This window comes from Typopeltis vanoorti, chromosome 21 (genome assembly GCF_054136105.1).
Source record: "Typopeltis vanoorti isolate ZY-2024b chromosome 21, IOZ_Tvanoo_1.0, whole genome shotgun sequence".
NCBI lineage: Eukaryota > Metazoa > Arthropoda > Arachnida > Uropygi > Thelyphonidae > Typopeltis > Typopeltis vanoorti.
Window position 1 is genome coordinate 76,036,114 of NC_143569.1, and position 23,440 is coordinate 76,059,553.

Consider the following 23,440-nt stretch of genomic DNA (forward strand, 5'->3'; position numbering starts at 1 on the left):
TACAGCAAAGCCCAAGTACATTGTCATACATCTCTCTAACAGTTAACAGCATTCCTTCCTCTTGTGGATTTTTATTCATGAGAGGTGCTTCCAGCTTTAAAATCTCCTTAGAGTCGCAAATAAAAGGAACCAACATTAAAATTTTTCATACCTCCATTCTAAATTTATTTGATGATTCAAGAAGATGAAACCTAAAATTTAAACCAATCAGCATCACTTGACCAATTCAAATTGAATTACTGATGGAAAAACTTACTTCCATTTGTTATTTCCTCCACATCCTCAGACGAACATGCAGAAGGGAAACACATTCCTAGTTGTAAGTTAGCACCATAAAAAAGGGGAATTGCTTTTTTGAGACTCTCCTCAATCTACAAAGAAATAAAACAAAATTATTTTATCTCTCTCTTTCGATTCATTACTGAAATTATTATAAATAAAATATTTAAAAAAATCTAAATAATATATTAATTTAAGTAGAAAAAAATCAAGGATATGAAACTACAGGAAATATGAATTTGTATGATCTTTACTTTGATTTGCGTGAATAATTCCCGACAACAATACTTGCACAGTTGGCCGGAAACAGGATAGTGACAGACTGATATCCTAGTAGATGAGAACTGTTCTCATATACTAGGTGTTCTCATCTTCCCCATGGCACACACCTTGACCGTTACTTCTTACCTGAGGATACTTTTGGACCATGTATAACCGTGTATGTATGGTGGCAATGTAGTCCGACGGATCTGAACTCTTCCAGTAAGACAACCTTCAGTGTCCCAACGCTTGCACTGTGCAAAACAAAAAGTTTGAAGAACATATCCAAGCATTCAGCATGCTTCCCTGGTCGAATAATTCTAATTAATCTGAACTCCATCAAATATTTGTGAGAGAATCTTATCTCTGACCTCCGCGACGTTGTTCTATCTAGTTGGTCCAGAATACCTCACAGCATCTTCGGTGGTCTAGTGGAGTCAATGGCAAGGTGAAAGCCATTATCTCGGTCAAAGGATGCCCAGGACACTACTAGGCAAGTGGTCATAATGTTTTGGTTCATGAATGTATAATATGAGCGGTCTTTATGGTTGGGTCCTTTCGATATGTTGAAATGTCCATCTTATCTACTCTCCTGAATTCTTCGTCGCATGTCTATTGGACGCTCATCCAGCATGTTGCTCGATAAAGCTATACGGTGGAAACAAGTGAGAATATTTAGAAAATACAGTTAAGTGGAAATTTTGTTTACAACGAAAAAATATGGAGATAGACGATAATTATGTTGAAAGTATGGAGCACAAGGGTCCATGAAGATAAAAATATAATTTAAATTAGAGAAGCAATATAATAACATCTAAGCAATATAATAATAACAACTCTATTATATTGCTTCAGTTAAACATTGGCAACATATAAAAAAAATACAGAGAAAAGAAAGTACTCAATGTGTGGCTCGTAACTTACCGGATCTAAAGGATTGTACACCACCCGTTTGCCTGCGCTGATATTTGGGGTGAAAGGTGGAAGTGGAAAATTAATGTATATTGTACAATACTGACCACGGAAATCTTCTTGACCGTTTTGTTTTGGAACTCTGATGCTAACACACTCGTCGTATGATCCGTATTCAGTTACAGCTCCATCCATCACTCCTGTTGGAAGTTTGGCAGAAGCATCGAGCACTACAATAGGAAAAACCAAACATAGTTTGAAGATATTTAAGTGAGGGTGTGTGTTGTGTGTGTATTCCGACGTTTACATCAATATTTATATTTTTATTTTTATTTTTATATATACGTATATTTACACTATATAAGTCATACAATATCAGTAATTTATGTTAGTTTACAACAACTTGTAGTTGATCTTATTGGCAATTTAATTAGTTCTGAGAAATACTTTTCGATACGTCTCTGTTTTGACACTGGCCACTTGTCTCCAGAAGTAATGACGTGTTGCATTAGGGGCATCCGTATGGAGTCCAGTAGCTGGCAGTCGTAAAGTATGTGGTCAACAGTCTGTTGAAGTTGTGAACTACAAATAGATGATGGTGATTCCAGGATATGGAATCTGTGTAAGTAGTGTCTTAGTTTTTCATGTGCCGTTAGTAGCGGGGTTAAACCTGGAGAAATGGCGTGTGTTTTTCCAGCAGGAATCTACTTCTGATGCCAGGAAAGAATTCTTTTGTTGACGATCGGTTTTTTGAAGTTTTCCATTCTTCTTCCCACAAGTCTAGGCTTCTTTCTTCTGCAAGGGTTTTTATAGCAGATTTCGAGTAATTTTGGTAACGTGTTTCTAGCCGCTTCTTTAGCCAACTGATCCGCTCTCTCGTTTCCTTCAACTCCCAGTATGTGCGTTCACTCAGCAGAACTTGATTTCCAATCCCGATAGAGTGCGATTCCAAACAGTCTTTTTTGTCTGTTCTATTAACGCTATATGGTTATTCTGTTTTTTATGCGGTCTATAGTGCTTCTACTGTCATAACTGTAAATTGTTGCTGTCTTTTGATGAGAGGTGTTGACTTCTAATTCCTGAAGATATATAAGTGAATGAACTATAGCAAGTTGTTCTGCTTGGTTGTTGGAACAGAGAGGATGCAGACTAGAGCAGCGTTCTTGTATAATGGACTGCCGGTTATATGCAATGAAGGAACAGCCGACATTCCCTCCAGTTTTGCTTCCGTCAGTGTATATATGGAATTCCAGCTTTCTTTCCCCTTAATATTCGTTTTCTTTGGCTATAGCTAACACGTGGTTCAAGAAGAGTTGGGCATCTGATGACCTATAAGAGCAAGGATAGAATGAGTCAGATTGACTATATTATGTGCCGTAGGAAACATCTGAAGGAGGTGAAAACTGTAAAGTGATTAATGGAGAAAGTGTAGCGGCACAGCACAGGTTGGTTGTGGTAGACTGATATAAAAGGGGAAAAGAAGAATAGACGGAAGTGGCGGATACAGAGGAGAATAAAGTGGTGGAAATTGGAAGAGGAAGGCCCAAGGAATAAGTTTAAAGAAAATGTATTGAAAGAAATGAAGTTACCAGAGGATGTGGAAGAATGGTGGGACGTTAATAGTCGGAATATTAGAAAAATTGGAGAAGAGGTGCTTGGTATAACATCAGGAAAGGGACCGCCTGAGGATAAGGAGGCATGGTGGTGGAATGAGGAGGTGAAGTTGGAGATCAAGGAAAAGAAAGAGGCAAAGAAAAAATGGGACATAACTGGAACTAGAGCTGACAAGGAGGCATATAGATTAGCGAAGAAAAATGCAAAGAGAGCTGTGGCACGGGCGAAAGCGAGGGCAGTTGATGAGGTTTATGAAGAACTGGAGAGAAACGATGGTAAAGCTCAGTTGTTGAGAATAGCGAAAGCAGAGATAAGGCCTCGAAAGACATAACATTAGTCAAGCAGATAAAGGATGCCTCAGGAGTAGTATTACAAGAGGAGGACAAAATCAGAGGAAGATGGAAAGAATATTTCCGTAAACTACTAAATGAGGAGAATCCGAGAGAGAGAGAGGTGTGAGGATGGAGAGGCGAACGAGAGACCGGTGCAAGACATAAGTAGAGAGGAAGTGGATTGGGTACTGAGAAAAATGAAGAATGGAAAGGCTGTGGGGGCAGACCGGATACCTGGGGAAGTGTGGGAAAATTTGGGCAGTGAGGGCGTGGATATGTTATTGGATCTGATGAGGAAAATAGCCCAACAGGAAAAGATACCAGAGGAATGGAGGAAAAGTATTCTCGTCCCAATCTACAAAGGAAGAGGAGATGTTCAAGACTGTGGCAACTATAAAGGGATCAAGCTGATGTCACACACATTGAAGATATGGGAAAGAGTAATTGAAGGGAGGATACGGTAGGAAACAAAAATTGGTGAGGAGCAGTTTGAATTTATGCCAGGAAGAGCGACAACGGATGCGATATTTGCGCTAAGGCGATTGATGGAGAAATATAGAGAGATGCAAGTGGAGCTGCACATGGTATTTATAGACCTGGAAAAGGCATACGACAGAGTAGCCAGGCAGGAGGTTTGGAGGTGTATGAGGAAGAAGGGGTGTCGGAGAAGTACCTGAGGATAGTGAAGGAGATGTATGAGGGAACAGAAACTCAGGTCAGGTCTAGTGTCGGCATGACAGAAGGGTTCCCCATTGTCGTAGGGCTACACCAAGGGTCAGTTCTGAGCCCTTACCTCTTTGACCTGGTCATGGATGAACTAGTGGAGGATGTCAAGAAAGAGGCACCATGGAGCATGCTGTTTGCCGACGACATTGTTCTATGCGAATCATCCCAAAAGAAACTTGAAAATGCCCTGGAAGAGTGGAGAAAGGTATTGGAGGAGAGAGGAATGAAAATTAACCGGGAGAAGACTGAATATATGTCAACGGGGAGTGACGAGGATATGATCATACAACTTCAGGGTGAAAGGCTAATTTCAGGGAAGAAATTCAAGTACCTTGGGTCGGTCGTCGAAAGGAATGGTGACCTGGATGGGGAAATACAGCACCGAATAACATGCGGCTGGATGAACTGGAGGAAGATAAGCGGGGTCCTGTGCGACAAGAGAGTGAGTTGTAAGAGGAAAGGAAAGCTCTACAAGATGGTGGTGAGGCCGGCGATGCTTCACGGCGCGGAGACGTGGCCTATAACAAAGGAACAGGAGAAGAAGATGGAGGTAGCGGAGATGTGGATGTTGAGATGGATGAGTGGTGTGACAAAGAAGGACAGGATAAGGAATGACTACATCAGAGGGACGGTTAAGGTGGGACCAATTGGCAAGAAGGTACAAGAAAGTAGGCTGAGGTGGTTCGGACATGTAGAGAGGAAGGGTGAGGAGTATGTTGGTAAACGAGTGGAGTATATGGAGTTGGAGGGAAGGAGGAAAAGAGGCAGGCCCAAGCTCAGGTGGAGGAATAAGGTGACAGAGGATCTTAGGGAGAAAGGATGGAGTCCGAAGGACGCCCTGGACCGGAGAACTTGGAAGACTAAGGTTATAGATCGGTGCGCCGACCCCGTTTAACATGGGAAAAGGCATAGTGAAAGAAGAAGATTAGTTTTGCTTTGGTGGGTGAGGCCACTTACTGTGGTGAATCAGACGTTCGTAGCAATTTGGATCAGTGTTAGAATTTTCGTTATATCTTCCGGAAGTGACTTCGTATATCAGAGATAATTCTTGTATTTTCAGGCACATCGGTGTTAGAGCTGCAATAACGCAAGCTGCCTCGAAAGATATTGTCCTGTATCCTTTAATTATACGTATGATTATAAGGCGTTGAACTCAATTTAGCTTTTGTCGATTTTTCTTTGATTTTAGTGAAAGTTTCCAGGCAGGTGCAGCATAAGATATTAATGGTAGTATAGCTCCGGTATGTATTGCTTTCAGGGCTCGTTGGCCTAATCCCCACTTAATCCTTGCCGACTTTTCTAGAAGGTTTACAATTTGTAAGCTTTTTTCGGCAACATATGAGATGTGCTTGTTGAAGGTAAATCTTTCTTTATTTATTAACAGTAGGTATTTTGGCTACCTCGAGAACTTCTCCGTTTAGGAAGACCGTTACAGGTTGTTTGATTTTTTTGCGTGAGATGTGAAGCACTTTAGTCTTGGTGCTCTCGAAGGTAACTTTCTTCTCGCATACTCTGCGATTTCAAAGAGTTCTTCGTTGAACGTTACTTCTAACTGTAAGCCGTCGCGTCCCCGAATCATTATCATCGCATCATCGACGAAAGCTATGACTTTTGTTTCAGTATTGAAAGGAAGCGTTAATAGTGAGTCGTACTGGATGTTCCAGAAGCCTGGTCCACAGCAGGAGTCTTGCGGGCAGCCTCGTTTGACTTCTTTCGTTACAGCTGTGCTTTTTAATGTCATGGTTGCTATTCTGTCCGCAAAATAGTATTTTGTGAGATAGATAAGTTTTTTGGAAATTTTAAATCTCTTGATTGATTATGACTGACTTCCACCCAGCGTCGAAGGCTCCTTGTGCATCGAGTGAGATCAGTAGCAGATTTTCTGTAGACTGTCTACTGTAAACTCTTAACCTCCATAATTGCGTCTACTGTTCTTGATTGAGGTCTAAATGAATATTGATTGCTGCTTAGTACGTTTCTTGAGTAGATATAGTGCGTTATACGTTTTTTTAGGAGTTTTCTAGTACCTTACAAGCAACGTTTATGAGACTGATTGGCCTGTATTTGCTGATCTTGTTGGATGTTTCTTTTCTGGTTTAATTATGGGTATAATTTTAGAGAGTTTCGATACTAAAGGAATCGCATTCTTTTTAGGTATTCGTTGTAAACTGTGTTATGAATTCGGGAATTCGAGCAAGGCTCTTAGGAGAATATCGCTGGTTATTCCGTCCTCTCCAGGAGTTTTTCTTGGATCCGTTGATCTTAATAGTGACTCACTCTCATTAACTGTAAATAAGTCGTCGTTAGGAGTGCCTACGTTTGTTTTCATTCTTTGTCTGTAGGTTTTGTGGATTTCTTCGTTTGTTGATTCATCGTCATCAGGGGGAATAAACTTGTTGTTCATAATAGCTGAGTTTCTGCTAAGTTTTTAGTGTAGGACCCGTCTGTTTTCTTGATGGTTGATAATATAGATGTTGTCTTATTCTTGATTGCTGCTAATTTATATATACAATTCCAAGCATTCGATACGGTTGAAACTGTACAGAATGTTTTCCAATGTTCTGTTTTCGAGTTTATAATTTTGGACTGATAGCTGTATTTGGCTTTATAGTAGTTCTGTCTTCTGCTCTCTCTCTTAAATCTTGGTTATTGTATGTTCTTTGATATAGTCGTCTGAGTCCGTTAACACGTTTTCTTAGGACTGTTAATTCGGCGTTTCACCTAGGGTCTGATTTTCTTCCATCGATGTTTAGCTTCTTGGTTGTTTGGAGTGTTTGGTCGCTGGATTTTTTTCAGACCTGATGAAAACACATAAGCAAGGAAGTCTATATCGGCTTGTTCCGATGCCCAGATTGCTAGGTTCTTGTCTAAGCTGAGCTGTTGTTTGCTGATCCCATTAAAGTGATGTTCTGAGATTAGGCATGAAAATTCGCTTTTACTACTTTAGCAAATATCTCTAGATTGGTTTTATTGGTTAAATAATTGATGTTAATGCGTTGGTTTCTGTTGTTTGTGTGATAGTTTAGATACATACTTGCAGCAAAAGTTTTTATTCCTCTGTAAGTAATTTCAATAAGTATCGGGTCCTCTTTGCTGTACTGAGAAATTAATATTGCCTCGACTTCAGGGTCGACCACGAGTATTGCAGCACTCTTTCTTTCAGATCCTTTGGAAAATATTTTATAATTGCTTGGAAAGCAGTATATATTTTGTTGTTGATGTTGTGAGGTTCTTGTGTTAATGCCAGTCCTATATTTTTTCTATTTAAGAGTTCTGCTAAGTTTGTTAATAGATTATGCTTTCCATAATCTATGTTTTGAATTTTGAGCTGTCTGTATTGGTTGTATGTCGAGCAGTCTTTGCTTAATACCACGTGTTTGCAGTCGTTTTTGGTTTTGGCATGCTTTTTGCGATTTTGGCAATTTATGCAATTCATTTAGGACTTATTTCGTGGGCACTCGCTTAATTTATGTGCTTTAGAGCAGATCGATTGTAGGTTTTTTTTCCCGTGCAGTCTCATGTATGATGGTGAATTTTATTGCAGTTAAAACATCTCAGAACGCTTATGTAATCTGCACAATGGCAAATTCTCCATAGGATTTTAACACCGATTTTCAGCAGTTTGGTCCTCGCCGTTGGATGAACTTCTATAATCAGGTTTCTTGTGTTCGTTTTTTTTTTTCTTATGATAAATTACTTTGTCATGTTTGTGTCGCCGATGAAGCGTTCTTTGTTCTGGATGGGGATTGAGTCTATTGCGTTGTTGATATCAATATCACTGGGAATATCATATATTATTAGCCTTGGAAGATGTTTCTTACTGGGATTTGCTACTAATGTGTCTTTGCATTCCTTAGATATTTCGTTATGTAACAAGTCTACGTGGTCTTTTCTTTGGATTCAATTAACACTGCTCTGTTATTAATACTTTCATTTTTGTAATTTCGATTTTTATTTTTCTTGGGTCTCTTTTTTTCTTTTATAAGATTTTTGGTTCCTTCTCTGTTAAGTTGAGCTATCGGTTTGACTATTAATTTATAGCAAGGATTGTTTTCGGATTCGTCTTTGTTTTTAGCATTGTTGTTAACGACTAGCGAGTAAAGCTAAGTAGGCTGAGCTAAGTTAGCCTGTCCCTGGTTGTTTGTAGCAGTCTGTAGTTCTATCGATACTTTAGTTGCATTTTTCATTTTATTAAACCTTTGTTAGTTCGCTCACTGCAGTTAGTATATCCTTTTTTAAATCATTTCTTAGATTGCCGCTTACTTTAGCAACGTTAAGCAGCAGATCTAGGGCTTTTTCGAACTCTTATGTCTTTCGTCCCGTGCCGCCATCTTAATGTTACTTAAAGTTGTGTGTTATACCTTTCCTGTTGACCTGCTAAGCTTTCTAAGATACAAAGTTTAAGATAGTGTACTTACAGTTTTTCTGCTTGTTCCTTGAAGTGACGCTTCCTTTGAATTTGGCTTCAGAGGATTGTTTCTTATATCCTTTGTACCTCCCAGTGGCAGTAATTGGCGAGGGGGGGGAGAATGTTTGCTCTTGCTGTAGCAGCTAATCTTATTATGACCAAGACGTTGTCTTTGAGATAGCTGAACAGTAGTTAGTCTGACCAGCAATATTCAGTTCAAAAAGATGGAATAAAATTTCACCCATACACGCTTAGAACTATGAAACTATAGAGTAAATTATTCAATGTCAGATAGAGCACCTGTACGAGTTATCAGTCGATACTAGATCTTCTTCTTTTGCAGCTTCTCCCACTTAAGTGAAGTCACTGTTTGTAATGAATCTCCTCCACACCTTCCTGTCTTGGGCTGTCACCACATCCAAGTTCTTCATCTTCAAGCCCTCTTCTACCAGCTCCCTCCATCTCTTCTTTGGCCGCCCACGCTTCCGCCTTCCTTGCACATCCATCTGCATGACCCTTCTTCCCACATATTCGTCCTCCCTCCTCATCACATGACCAAACCATCTCAACCTTGCCTCCTGTATTTTCGCTCCTAAGTTCGTAACTTTCACTGTTCCCTTGACATAGTCATTTCTCAGACGATCCTTTCTGGTCACACCGCACACCCACCTAAGCATTCTCATCTCTACTACTTCCATCCTGCTGATGTTATTTTTCCTCAGGGCCACAGTTTCTACAGCATATGTCATAGCTGGCCTCACTACTGTCCTATAAAGTTTGCCTTTCAGATTGATCGGCACCCTTTTATCGCATAACACTCCAGCCATCTCCCTCCAGTTCCTCCAACCCGCTTGTATCCCGCATCCCACTTCCTTCTCAGCTCCTCCATCTTCTTCCACTGTTAAACCTAAGTATCTAAAGTCTCTCACCTTCCTGATGACATTTCCTTCCAGCTCCAGATCTGTCTCCTGGCCGCCACCGCCCACTGCGCAACACATATACTCTGTCTTACTTCTGCTCAGTCTCATACCTCTCTCTTCCAGTACTTTTCTCCATCTTTCCAGTTTAGTTTCCGCTTCTTCTCTTGAATCTACACACAGCATAATGTCATCTGCATACAACATTGTCCAAGGTGCATCTTCTCTCACCTCCTCTGTTACCACCTCCATCACAATATTATGTTACTTGAAAACTTTCTGTCTGTCCTAAACAGGTCCGAACACTTGTCTTCACATTTCTGTACATTTCCCGCACCAACCTGACATATTTCTCCGGCACCTTCTTCTCCCTCAGACACCTCCAGACTTCTTGCCTTGGCACTCTATCGTATGCTTTCTCCAGATCAATAAATGCCAGATGTAGCTTCCTCTGTTTCTCTCGATACTTTTCCATCATCTGCCGTAACCCAAAGATAGCATCTGTTGTTGATCTACCAGGCATGAAGCCAAATTGTTCCTTTGTAATCACCACCTCCTTCCTCAATCTACCATCAAGAACTTTCTAGGATCTTCATTGTGTGGGACATCAACTTTATTCCTCTCTAATTTTTACAGTCTTGTGCATCCCCTTTACCCTTGTAGATGGGAACAAGAGTACTCTCCCTCCATTCCTCGGGTATATTTTCCTGTTGGCAAACTTTCATGAACAGGTCCCACAGCAGGTCAATTCCCTCTTCCCCCAGTGCCTTCCATGCCTCCACTGGAATTCTGTCGGGGCCCACTGCTTTTCCATTCCTCATCCTCTTCATGGCCTCCGTCACTTCCATTCTACTGATTCTGCACCATCCCCTCAGAAGGCCGCCCATCTCCTCTGTGAGTCCTTGCATTTTCCTCATTCAAAAGTCCCTCAAAGTATATTTTCCATCTGTTTCTTATGTCCACATTCCTCCATAATACTCTTCCTTCAGCATCTTTGATCTGCCTGACATGTAAGATGTTCTTTGCTGCTTTATTTCTACATTTCGCTAGTTGGTAAATTTCTCTCTGTCCTTCCTTTGTTTCTAATTGATCATACAGATCTTGATATGCCATGGTCTTCGCCTGTGCCAGAACTCTCTTGGCTTCTTGCTTTCTCTCTTTGTACACCTCTCTGTCCTCTTCCACTCTTGACGCATCCCACTTCTGCTTTACCTTCCTCTTAGCTGTCACTGCCACTTGTACATCATTATTCCACCACCAACCCTCCTTCTGTTCTCTAATCTTTCCAGATGTCTCACCAAGCACCTCGATTGCACAGCTCAGGATTACTTTTGAATTATGTTTCCACCAATCTTGTACACTTTGCAGTCCAACCAACGTCCTCTCTAACACTCTCTCCCTAAAACGATTCTTCACACTCTCCTCTTTTAAGCGAAACCACTTAATTGTCTCCATCCCATGGCAACCAGAAGTTCTTATCTTCGATCTTAATTTAAAGTCTGCGCACAGCAGTCGGTGTTGTTGTGCTACTTGATCTGTAGGAATTACTTTACAATTTGTCACAATCTTAAGATGTTTTCTTCTAGTCAAAATGTAGTCAATTTGTGAGCTGTTGTTACCACTCCTAAATGTTATTAAATGTTCTTCCCTCTTGAAGAAAAACGAGTTCACAATTGCCAGATCAAACGCTACTGCAAAGTCCACAACCCTCTCTCCTTCCTTGTTCATCATTCCCACTCTGTTACCATCATGCACCCTTTCACAGTCTCTATTCTCTCTTCCTATGTGCCCGTTCAAGTCTACTCCGACAATCACCATCTCATTTTCGGAGTAGACTTGAACGGGCACATAGGAAGAGAGAACTCATCTTTTTCTTCTGCTGTACAACCAACTTGCGGGGCATATACACATAATACGACCACCCGCTCTTTTCCCAGACCCAATTTCATTCGCATGATCCTGTCGTTCCTTCTACCCACGTCCAGTACTTCACCCTTCATTCTGCCACACACCACAATTCCTACATCATTTCTACCCTCGTTATTTGCTCCAGAGCAGAACAATTTATATCTCCCAGTTCCTTTGCCTTTCCCCCTTTCCACCTTGTCTCCTGCACACATAAAATGTCCAACTTCCTCTTCCTCATCATGTCTGCCACCTCTCTTCCCCTTCCAGTCATGCTTCCAACATTCAGTGTTCCCACTCGCAACATCCTCTCCACCTGCTGGGCTCGCTTCTTTAACCGCACTCGCCTTGATGCAGTAGCCGTCGTCCACTTCTCGCAGCTGTAGGGCGATGTGGCTGCGCGTCGCTTAAGGGGTACGCCCTAGCCCTTATATCATTTTATCTTCGGCTCATAATCATAGTTTGAGTTGGCACTGAAGTTTTCCGACCGGATGCCCTTCCTGACATCAATCCTCGCATTTATCCGGGCTTGGGACCGGCACGTATTGAGGCTAACTTGCCTCCTTCGGTGGCTGCATAAGACGAAATGACTTAGCAAGATAAGAAAGACTCACCTCTGGCCCTCGAATACTCTAATAGCATCAGGGGGAAGGAGCAAGGAGAGGAGAAGGAAGAGGATGTATACTGGATATATACTGGATGTATCTAGTATCAGTCGATACTATATACATCCAGTTTTTTCTGTTCTATACTGCACTAAATCAAGGTAAAAGCAGGAGCGATTGCAGTCACGTCTGTCGACTTTTTTCTGTGTGTGTGTGTGTGTGTGTGTGTGTGTGTGTGTGTGTGTGTGTGTGTGTGTGTGTGTGTGTGTGTGTGTGTGTGTGTGTGTGTGTGTGTGTGTGTGTGTGTGTGTGTGTGTGTGTGTGTGTGTGTGCGTGCGTGCGTGCGTGCGTGTGACAAATACTAGCATAAGATGCCAGTGTCAAAGATTTTGAAGTGTTACAGGGCATAAGGCAAAAACAGATTTCATTAACTTCCTTTTCTATTGCTTTTAGGTATTTGTTGAATCAGTTACAGGTGTAAATACGAGGCGCTACTTTTTATCAACGTATTTTTTGCCAAAAGTATCGCACTTACGGAGTCAGATGTAGCAAACACTTAACAAATGGATGCTTTTCTCCATAAAAAAACCTTATCCAAAGATGAGAAAACTTCTTTACAATGATTAATTGTGAATAGGTAAGAATATTTTATTTATAAAAACAAATCGAACTCGTTTCGAGTGAAGAGATTGTTTGTTGTTAAACAACTGACAATTCCCATGTAATATTATGTGACGTAACGGTTTCCCCTGTCACATCAGTTGTAAGCCAATCTCTGGGAAAAAAAAAAACTTCGCTTCCTTGTTGTATTTTTTTTTTCTTTCGAGAAATCATGGAGGAAGAAATTGACACAGGTTAGGTATCGTGCAATAACAATCACTTACCCAAAGTGAAGTATCTGGTTTTGTGGAAAAGTATGGATGATTGGTGCTTTCATATCCCTTCCCGTACTATCCTTACACGAACCCTTCAGACTTCGATCTGTTTCCTAACTTGAAAGAACCACTTCGTGAGTTTCACTACCATTAACGAAGTTTTTGCTGAAATCACCCTATTTTTCAAACACATCATTGACTTTTTCCTTGACGTTTCTTAACCTTAGTCACTCTTGATTGTGAAAATACGCGAACTGATTTCATGATAATAAAATCAATCCAGGAGACAAAAACATATTTTCAATATCATGGCATATTTGGCTTTAAAATATTTTAAATGATGCAAAGAGGAAGTAGAAAGGCATAAATTTCTCTATGCGCATGCTCAAAATGACTACTTTTTCTTACACAATTTAGCAGTGAGGTGAATAGCGTGAAGATTATTTAATGATAATGAAAACATCGACGTTAGAACAGTTGACGAGGTCAACAGGAAACCATGTCATGTAATTTGTAAGCAGTAATTTCCTTCTAGCAATTCATTTATTCTATTCATCCCTTGAGCCTTTTATACGTCCTTGTAATTCGCTGAATACATTTTCATAAGAAATTATTCTTAGAAGGTCGAGATTCAAAGGAATCCAGTATGGATACTTGGAATTACAATCAACTGTTTTTTTACAGTCTCAATCTATCCGTTATCCTTAGAATGCTATAATAGGTAGAAAGAATTATGGAAAAGTTTCATAAAACAGCGTTTAGGCCATCGTGACCACAATTCAATGCAATGCAGGCAGATGGACAAGTACATGCTAATCATCCTATCCACCGCATGGTGCAATGAATCATAACATTGTTGTATTTTTAAGCACGGTAAACTGTTTCTTTCAATTATTCACTTGTTCGGTACGTACTGAATTCCTGTTTTGATCATAAGATCTCAGCAAACAGCACAATATCTGAGTCACTTGTAAGCCAGTCAAATGAAAATTTCGGATCTCTTACCAATCCGCCTTCAGAAGTTCTATAGAGATATTTTCGAAATTCCAAGACAAACTAATGGGAATCACCATTCTGCTGAAAAAACAAAAAGTTCATCGTGGATAAAGCGATCATACACTTGTTCAATAAATTATTCTCAACTCAACAAGATCGTATTAAGTATCTTGCATTAGCAACCCAAAATTGCGATATATTAACGGCTGTTATTGATTTCTTCCTTTCAAAACGTTGCTGCAATTGCACGTCCACAATAAATTTACAATACGTCCATAGTTCAATCGGTAATGACAGTGACTTTTGGCTGGAAAGACCTGGGTTCGAATCCCGTGCAGAACGAGAAATATTATTAGTAGTATTCATATGAAACCGAGTTATGCAGTCTGATACGGAGGCCACAGGATCCCTTCTTCACGAAAACTTTGATTTTTCATCGTGAAAAACAAACACTGACTTAATGGCCAATGCACGCAATTGTTAGCCTGCTTGATTGGGTGTTAACGTTACACCCGCTACACCAACAGTCTGTGGGCATCGATGTCTGTGAATACCAATAATGATTCAGAGACTATATTTTGGTCTCCAGCAAGATTTCTAGATTATCTCAAATTGGAAGGTCATCCGTGGTACTAATACTATTGTAACACATGCTAACAACGTTTTTTTCTGATTGGAATCACATGTTAGTTATCTCCACCGACCCAAATTCATAAAAGTCTTAAAATGCCTAAGTAAATGGATTCGGCCACTAGGTGGCGAAGAGAGAGTTGTGTTCGTCGAGATTTCTGTGAAAAGATAAACTTAAATAAAATTGTGTGTGGAATTAGCGATTAGGAATTTTTCGAAAACGGTGAGAATGGCGCGAATGCAGAATGTATACTTAGGGATAGATTGATGATATTTATGTGGAAAGGGGAAAAAAGAGAGATGAGAGAGTGTGGGCGTGTAAGAAGTGCGGCATATTTAGGGATTATGAGATATCATTGAAAGTAAGCGGTAGCAGGCAAAAGATCGTGGATGTAGCTACCGTGAACTCGGTACTCATGAGTGCTTGAATGGTAACGGTAAGACAGCAGGCGAAATTGGCGATGAGTTAGCGATGCTGATTGGTAAGACAGTGTGCATAGATGGCGGTGAGTTAGCGGTAAGACAGCGGACGTACAAGGTAGTGGAAATGCGATTTGCGTAAATGGTTGAAAAAACCAAATCAAGATATGATAGTGGAATTGGCAAACATGAGGCAAGAGATAAAACGCATGAAGAATGAACTGAGAAGAATTGCAGATTTGCATGGGAATGTGAGGAAGAATGGGATGAAAGATTTGAAAAAAAAATAACGAATCATCTGAGAATAGCAATGTATGGGATTCGATGATGAGAGGTTTGGTAAATGAAAAGGTGCGTAAATCTGTTTTCTGGGAGATAGAATGAGAAGCGTGCTTGAAGCATTGGATGAGAGGAGTACGCGATCAAAAGAGTTGGTAGTGGTAGTTGTCGCGAATGATTTGACTGGCAACAAGAAGAATATAAGGAGGGGATGTCATGAGGATGTTAAGGAGAGTGAAAGATAACAGTATGGTAGGTAAGATAGTCAGTGTTGTCCAAGTGTGATAATGATGAGTTGAGAATTATTATGGCTTAGTATTAAATACAGATAAAATCAAGTATATGGTACAGCAGGATTCGTTCAAAAAATTCAAAAGTTCATAATTATATAGGAATAATGATTACAGAAGATGAAACAACAGTTTTGGAAGTAAAATCAATAATATATAAAGCAAAAGAAGCATTTTGGAATACTAAAGTGTTATTGACCTCTGGAACAAATAAACAATATAAAATAAGAATAATAAAATCCTATTTATGGTCCACATTGTATTATGGATCTGAGACGATAACATTTACAAAATCCATAATCAAGAAATTACAGGCCTTTGAGCTGTGGTGCTATAAGAGAGCAGAGATTTCTTGGAATGAGAAAAAAACTAATGAAGGGATGTTGAAGTTAATGGTAACCAAAAGAGACTGCAAACTAATGGAAGACTTTAAAAAAAGAGACTGCAAGATGGTAGGAACACTTATTAAGAGGATCAGCAGGAAAAAACGTCTCTGTAAATACTGGAGGGAAAATTAGAGGAAAGATCTCCTGGTAGACCAAGAACTTCTTGGGTTGATGATGTAAAGAAATGGATGGATAATAAGAGCTATTACGAGATCAAACGAATAACAGAGGATCGTACACTCTGGCCTACCATGATTGCTAACCTCCAAATTGGAGGAACTACTTAAGAAGAAGAAGAGTTGAGAAAGCAAGCGAAGATTATGCATGGTATATTAGCAGAGTTGTGTGAGGAGAAAGGAGTTCATTTTGTGAATGTGTGGGATGAGTCTGAGGGCAGATAGAGTTGTATAAAAGAGATGGGCTACATTTGATGGGATTTGGTATGCGTCATTTGGAGAAATTGATGCTGCAAGAGAGAATAACTGAGGTACATGGAAGACGAGGAAGCAAGAAGTGTTGTGAAAGAGCAGGAGAATAAGGTAGACATGTTTGTAAATAGAGAGATGAGTGGCACGAGTGGAGAGAAAGCGAACATCGAGTGGATAGGGAAACAAGAGAAGTGAGGGTGGACACTGAGTGAAAAGTGTAGATGATGGTTTCAGTAGTAGATGTGTGAGTGCGCAAGAAAGGATTAAGACAGTCGAAGATGTCGGGGTGATATTGAAGTCTTGAGAGGGGTGTAGTGTCAGTGATGATAAACAAGAATGGATAGGGAAGAGTGTAGAGAAGTCATGTCCAAGAAGTGAGGTTAGTGAGACTCGTTATAGAAACGGAAATGAGGTGGTATGCATGTCTACAAATGCTAGAAGTATTCGAAACAATGGGAATGAAACTGTAGCATTGAGAGAGTTCATTCATCCAAAAATTGTCGAAGTGAGATATGTTTGAATGAGGATAACATTTTGACAGGATTAGAGATGGATGGATATGTAGTCTTTCGCGAAGACAGAAAAAGCAGAAAGGGATAAGGAAGAGTGGTCTTAATGATGGCAGCGGAACTGGGGCCCATCTAAGTTGCAGTTGCAATGAGCAAATACTGACAGTGGTTCTGAAGCAGTATGGTGTAAAGCAGAGGTGGAGAGGATGAAATGTTTAGTAGGGTGTTGCTATAAACCTGGTAATGTGGATGTCAGTGAGAAAGAGATGTTTAGGAAAATTGGTCTGGCTAATAAGAAGAGAGTGATCATTATGGGCAATTTCAATTATAGTACTATAGACTGGAATGCAGAGAAGACGACATCAGGATCCAAAGAAAATACAATTTCTTGAGTTCTAAGAGATAACTAACTTAAGTACGTAACAGAGGCTACAGGTGGATCCAGGATTTTGGATATGATTATTTCATCAGAAGATATTGTTATAAATGAAGCGTTACATCTTCCTCTAGTTGGTGAAAGTGACCATGAAGTGATCATATGGATGGTGGCCAGCCATGTCAGGACTATTGTAAGAAAACGTTATATGTGGAATTATAAGGCAGAGGATTATGGCAAAGCAGTTTGCAGCAATATCATCGAATGAGAAATTGCATGGAAAGGAAAGCAAGGCTGCTTGGTCTCTACTGAGGAATTATTTGTATTCCAGTAATAAGGAAAGTGTACCATGGATGACTGAAAAGGTGAAGCGTACAATCCGGAGAAAAAGGCATTGCGGAGGAGGCACAAGATGAGAGAAGGTAATCAGTACATGAGTGCAAAAAGCAAATAGGATAATCAATTAGCAGTAAGGATAACACAAGTGTGGTTTGAGTAGCAGTTAGCAAATGACGCTAAAAGAAATCCTTTTAGTGTCATTTTTTAGTTTTTTCGATATGTGGCCAGCAGAAGGAAGAATGATTATCGGAGGATAAAGTTGGTCAGCGATAATGGGAGAATTATAAACACTGAGGATGATACAGTAGAGGTGTTAAGTGAGCATCCTTGTGATTGTAACATAATGCAAAATTCGAGAGCAGTAGGAATGGCTGAGGAACCAGTGATGGTGAGTGAGCAGGAGGTATATGACGAATTGTGTAAACTTGATGTCAACAAGGCCACAGGACTTGATGATATATCACCACATGTCTTGAGAGTTAAGAACAGCTTTAACGTACATTTTTGACATGAGACATAGATTAGCCCGGGTCCCAAAGGAATGGAAAGATGGCAAAATTGTTGTGCTTAATAAAGAAGGTGATAAGACTAAGTCTTTGAATTATAGGCCAATCTGCTTGTCTGGAGTTGTGATCAGAGTTTTGGAGAAGCTAATGAGGGCAATGATTCAGAACTGGGTGAGCATGGGTAGACTTCTGTTTAGTGATTATCATGCGTTTTCTAAATTAGTTTGAAAGATCGTGTTTTAGCAATCTGCTGACTTATTATAACAAGGAGAAGGGAACATTGGACAAAGGGGATGCATATACAGTAGTATATTTAGATTTTGCAGAGGCTTTCGGCAGATTGCCACATGACAAACTGGTAGATAAATCGGAACAGATAGAGTTGGACAGTAGATTAGTGCTTTGGATTGGAGATTGGCTGTCCGATAGATATCAACAGGCTGCGTATGGTGGAATGATATCGCTGAAGAGTAAATAACTAGTGGAGCGCCCAAGATGCCTGTTTTGAGGTGATTGCTTATTTTTTATGTAAATATATATGGAAAAGGGCTTAAATGGTGATATACAGTTGTTTGCAGATGATGCAAAGTTTGAGAGAGTTATGAGAAGTACAGCAGCAGATCTTGTAGATTTGCAAGAGGACCTAAATAGATTGTCTGAATGGGCCAGAGTGTGTGTGTGTGTGTGTGTGTGTGTGTGTGTGTGTGTGTGTGTGTGTGTGTGTGTGTGTGTGTGTGTGTGTGTGTGTGTGTGTGTGTGTGTGTGTGTGTGTGTGTGTGTGTGTGTGTGTGTGTGTGTGTGTGTGTGTGTGTGTGTGTGTGTGTGGAGAGGATGTCAGTTTAATGTTGCAAACTGTAAGATTTTAAAATTTAGGAATCAAATACGAGATGCAGAGCATAGGATTGGTGGGGATATTTTGGAGGAGATGAAGGTTTGAGGGCTGTGATGGAGAGGGTCTTGAAATTTTGATAAAATTGTGAGGATGACTCAGTGGGTTATGGGAATGATGCGGAGAACACCGGAGTGTAGAATTCAGGATGTTTTTATTCCAATGTACAAGACTTTGATCAGACGGCACATGGATTACCGTGCACAGATTTGGTCGCTAGGTTTTCAATTGATTAAATAAGTTGGTTTCTGGTCCCTAGAATGTGGAATACGAGGACAGATTGAAAGAATGCAAATTACAGAGCCTAGTGAATAGAAGGAAGAGGGGGGGGACCTGATTGAGACATATAAGTTGGTAAGGAATTACCAGATTAGCGTGGATGAGATTTTTCATGGAATATCTGGAGACATGCGAGAATGAGAGGCCATCCCTGGAATCTGTATAAGGTGGGTGTGAGCAAGGGGGGTGCGAAGTAGATATTTTGCATGAAGAGTGGCGGTGGGTGATTGGAATGCATTGCCTGGGAGTATTATAAGTGCAGGGACGGTGAATGCATGTAAGTCGAGGTATGATGAGATGTGCATGTGAAAGTAGGACCTCCCACGATGAGTCTCGTGACTCCATGGAAGTATGTTGATAATAATAATAATAATAATAATAATAATAATAATAATAATAATAAAATTTCAATATCCTATTGCTCCATATCTTAAATTTCCAAACTTACGATAGAGTGCCACGTCTTTCCTTTTCACTCCTTTGAATGTAAAATAATCATGGCTCCGTATATACAGTATATATATATTTTTAATTTCTGCAATTTTGTGGCTTTGATGCGCAAAAGTTTACAATTTTCTTAAGAGCTGATAATCATACACATGTATGCTGTTTTTTTTTTTTTTTTTTATTTATTTATTTATTTATTTAGATAAAATGACAAGAATTTGCACGGGGTAATGAAAAAAAAACGTTCACAGCAAGTGGGGGATCGACAAATTGTTGCACAATGCCTACACAAACAAGATTTCATTTTTTTTTATTTCATTTGCAATATAACAATTCTTTTCGGAATGAATAATTGGAATTGTGACCTTTTCGGAATGATAATAATTGGAGTTGTTTCCATGACCTATTTTTTGCAGTGATAATATACGTGTGGTTTCACTTATAAGTATTCTTTCTTTAAAGAGCTCTTGAAGCATATGGAAGTATTTTTTGTATTTATTTCTACTTTTTTTTTATTTGATTAACCGCTTATAATTTTATTTATTTTATTCATCCTTTACCACATATATATTGTAACAGATAAATAAAATGAATTTTAAATAAAATAAATAAATTATTAAAATACATTTTTTTTTCACTTTAAAAGATTTTTATGCATCGTTTACTAGGAAAAAAAATCAATTCTCAATTGTGTCATTTATATCTTATTAACGAAAGTAACTGAATGAAAAACAAATAATAATAAAAATAAATATATCGCACTTACTTTGAACTGCCCAAGTTTTCAGATGTTTTAATCCACTTCCCAGTTTCATCACTGAGTGAGCACACGAAGTAGATACGTTTTTCTCCAAGAGTACGTTCATAATTTTAGGAAATAGCATCTTACTTAAACCGCCTGCTACTTTTTGTATTAGCCCCGTCATTATCCGGGCACTGAAATACATGTCTGGAGCTTTGGAAGCATCAGTTTTCAAAGTTGCGTTTTGTTCTTCTACATCAAGTAAATTGCGGGTGTAAAATTTTCTGTTTTCATCACCACAAATAACAAAACTACAGCAAAAAAAATACACGATACATAAAATCCACGCGGACTCCATCTTTCTGAAACTTGCAGCTGTACGTTGAGTGAAACTGTTAAGGCTGTTGGACGCATGCGATGTAATAGGCTGGCTTATTAGCGCATGTGCAAAAAAGATTACCTTCAATGTTTCATCCGTGTATATTTCTGAAATCGACCTTACCTTCCGTGTTTTTTTTTTTATTTTGTTTTCCTTGAATTTGAACTTTCTTATTTTATTTTTATTCATCTAATAGTCACGTTAAAGAACAAGAACTCCTTGGCCACAAAAATGTCATTGCATAACAGGTTAATCAACGTTTCAGAAAATAACCGACGCACTTAGAGTTTGTAAAATATCGTTAATACATACATGTAGAGGATAGACTGCAAAAAAAAAGGTGTTGGATGAAATCAGAAAAATAGTTTGAAATATTTTGAAAAAATATGAGTAAAATTGACAACATTTAAATAAAATTAAAATTTACTTTTTTTTTCTTTATTCTAAAATTACAGAGAATAAAATTTTTTTTTTTAATTTGAAAAAGCAAAAAATAGAAAAAAGAAAAGAAAACAATTTAGGAAAATTAGAAAAAGAAGAAAAGAAATAAAAAGCACTATAAAAAAGGGGGAAAATCTGAAAAACACAAATTTTTTTCATATTTTTTCTAAAAGATCTTTCTATAATATATCATCGAATGTCACAATACTAACGCCATCTATTGATCAATTGGCTGACAATATTGCTAGATTTGAATATTTGCTCGATCTTGTTAACAGAAACAGTGATTATTATTATTATTATTATTATTATTATTATTCGTGACACCTCCAAGGAGTCCGAAGACTCATCGCTGGAGGACACCCACTGTACAACTCTCCGTCTCCACCACTACCGAACCTATGCTACCAATCAGCTACATTAGCGCCATCCACCACCCACTGAACAGTTATCGAACCTCAGGAAAGTTTTCTTTGCCAGGAAAAGTGGATTTTCCCCCGAAATCATCAGTTTACCGTATACATATAAAAAGAATAACTATTTGCCTCATAGTCTTAAATTGCAAATAGAAATAACTCTAACTGCCTAAGTGATTAAAATCATTTATCTTCTGGTGCAGAATATTAGTGACGATTTCTCTCACTAGAGGGGGTTCTTCTCAGATTCGTTAATCCTAGCTTAGTTATTGTTTATGATATTTTAATTGATTAATTTTTAGTTATTTAATTAAAAATTCAACGATATAAAATTTAAAAATTGTTTCATTTTTATTTTTAATTTCGTACAAAAGCTGCCTTAGAAAGGAAAGTGGCTAAAATGGATTAAGTTCTCATCCACTCTTTCATGGATGAAAATGGTCCGTAATTCAGGTGAAACTTCATTGTAGGTAGGTCTAATAAGTGCGAAGTTGAGATATGAAACAGGAAAATAATTTATTCCTATAATTTTAGCCCTTCCTACCTTTCACCATCGCAGATATCGAGTGTCTTACTGCGGGGTGCTAGAGACGAATCGGGAAATTATTAATTCAAAATCAGTTCCATTTTTTTTAAGTTCCTCAAGTCAGTGACTAGAACCGAACAAAAAATTTCCTTTCTTTTGCCTGCCTAGTATCATTAAATTTACCATGAGTCTCCGCGAATGGGGAGGGGAGGGGGGGAGAATTGACTCATAAACCTTTTACAATTCTGCGATTGTAAAATTAACGAACTGTAAACAATATTATAAACCTTCAACATTAGTAACATGGTCTAGACGTAATAAATCAGGCTTAAAGAGTTTCATTTTACAATTTTGCTTTGCACAAGTCCTGCTCAAAAATATTCTCTCTGAAATCAAATAGTAACATCACGTGCTCCTTTAACACACGACTTGAATCAATAATATACATGTACAGGTGACCCTCGTATAACGCGGATATTAGGTTCATAGAAATGCCGCGTTATATAAATCGCGTTATACGAGACTCGCATCACATAGAAAAAGTAGGGTTATGTTCCGAGATCGTTTTTTTTTTTTAATTATATAAGTAACGACATACCCAACAAAAATATTTTTTTATTTAATTCAGGTAATTCATGGAAGTTAAGAAAACAAATAAACTATGAAACAAATACATAGTATAAACTTATGAAATTACAAAATTTACGTAAACTTCATTACACATAATGTAGAAATGTTTTAGGCAAAATAAAATAAAGTGCATATTTTAATCGTCATCACTGTCTTCAAAACTAACATTTCGTAGATGTTCTTTATTTACGAGTGGCCGGATGTCATCACTCGAAATCTCTTGAACATCATTTGTATAATTCTCATTACGTACTTCGGCTGGTTTAGTTATCAAGAAGTCCGTAACAAGACCTTGCTTACCACTATGCTGCAATTTTTTATTAAGTTCATAATGTGGAGCTAAATAAATATCCAATTTTCTCGTGAATTTTCTGGAGCGCTCCATTGAGGGATCATTATCCGTAAAATAACTTCCTAACTTTCTTGCCAAGTTCAGTCCGTCTGCTAATTCTTTAAACTGAATTCTTTAACGGATTCATCACAATCAGAATTTTTCGCAGAACTTTCCCTGCCGATTATCTTTTTTTGTCAGCTTACAAGTAGGATTATGTTCTCCATGTCAGGGGACTAGCCTGACGATGGATTAATTCAGTGGCAGGGCTACTACCTTAAGGCTTCTGAACTAGCCTTCTTCCAAATTTAAACCCATAGGAGGAATAGGGTATATTGAAGGGGAAAGAGTAGATTATAGAAGAAAT

General features: G+C 38.7%; 1 protein-coding gene across 1 annotated transcript; it reads right to left on the bottom strand.

Moving 5' to 3' along the window:
* Window positions 1-236: 236 nt before the first annotated feature.
* On the bottom strand, window positions 237-20,708 carry LOC150094994 (nose resistant to fluoxetine protein 6-like). The gene is made up of 3 exons (XM_090411171.1): window positions 20,375-20,708; window positions 1,465-1,682; window positions 237-371 (listed from the first exon to the last, which is right to left on the bottom strand). Exons 1-3 carry the CDS (start codon window positions 20,706-20,708, stop codon window positions 237-239), a joined length of 687 nt encoding a protein of 228 aa, XP_090267297.1.
* Between the last annotated feature and the right edge of the window lie 2,732 nt (window positions 20,709-23,440).

Coding starts and splice junctions, on each gene's coding strand:
- LOC150094994 (XM_090411171.1), bottom strand. CDS start 20,708: ATGGAGTCCGCGTGGATTTTATGTATCGTGTATTTTTTTTGCTGTAGT. Junction 1,683..20,374: donor GAAAACTTGGGCAGTTCAAA/GTAAGTGCGATA, acceptor TTCCTATTGTAG/TGCTCGATGCTTCTGCCAAA. Junction 372..1,464: donor TGTACAATCCTTTAGATCCG/GTAAGTTACGAG, acceptor ATTTCTTTGTAG/ATTGAGGAGAGTCTCAAAAA.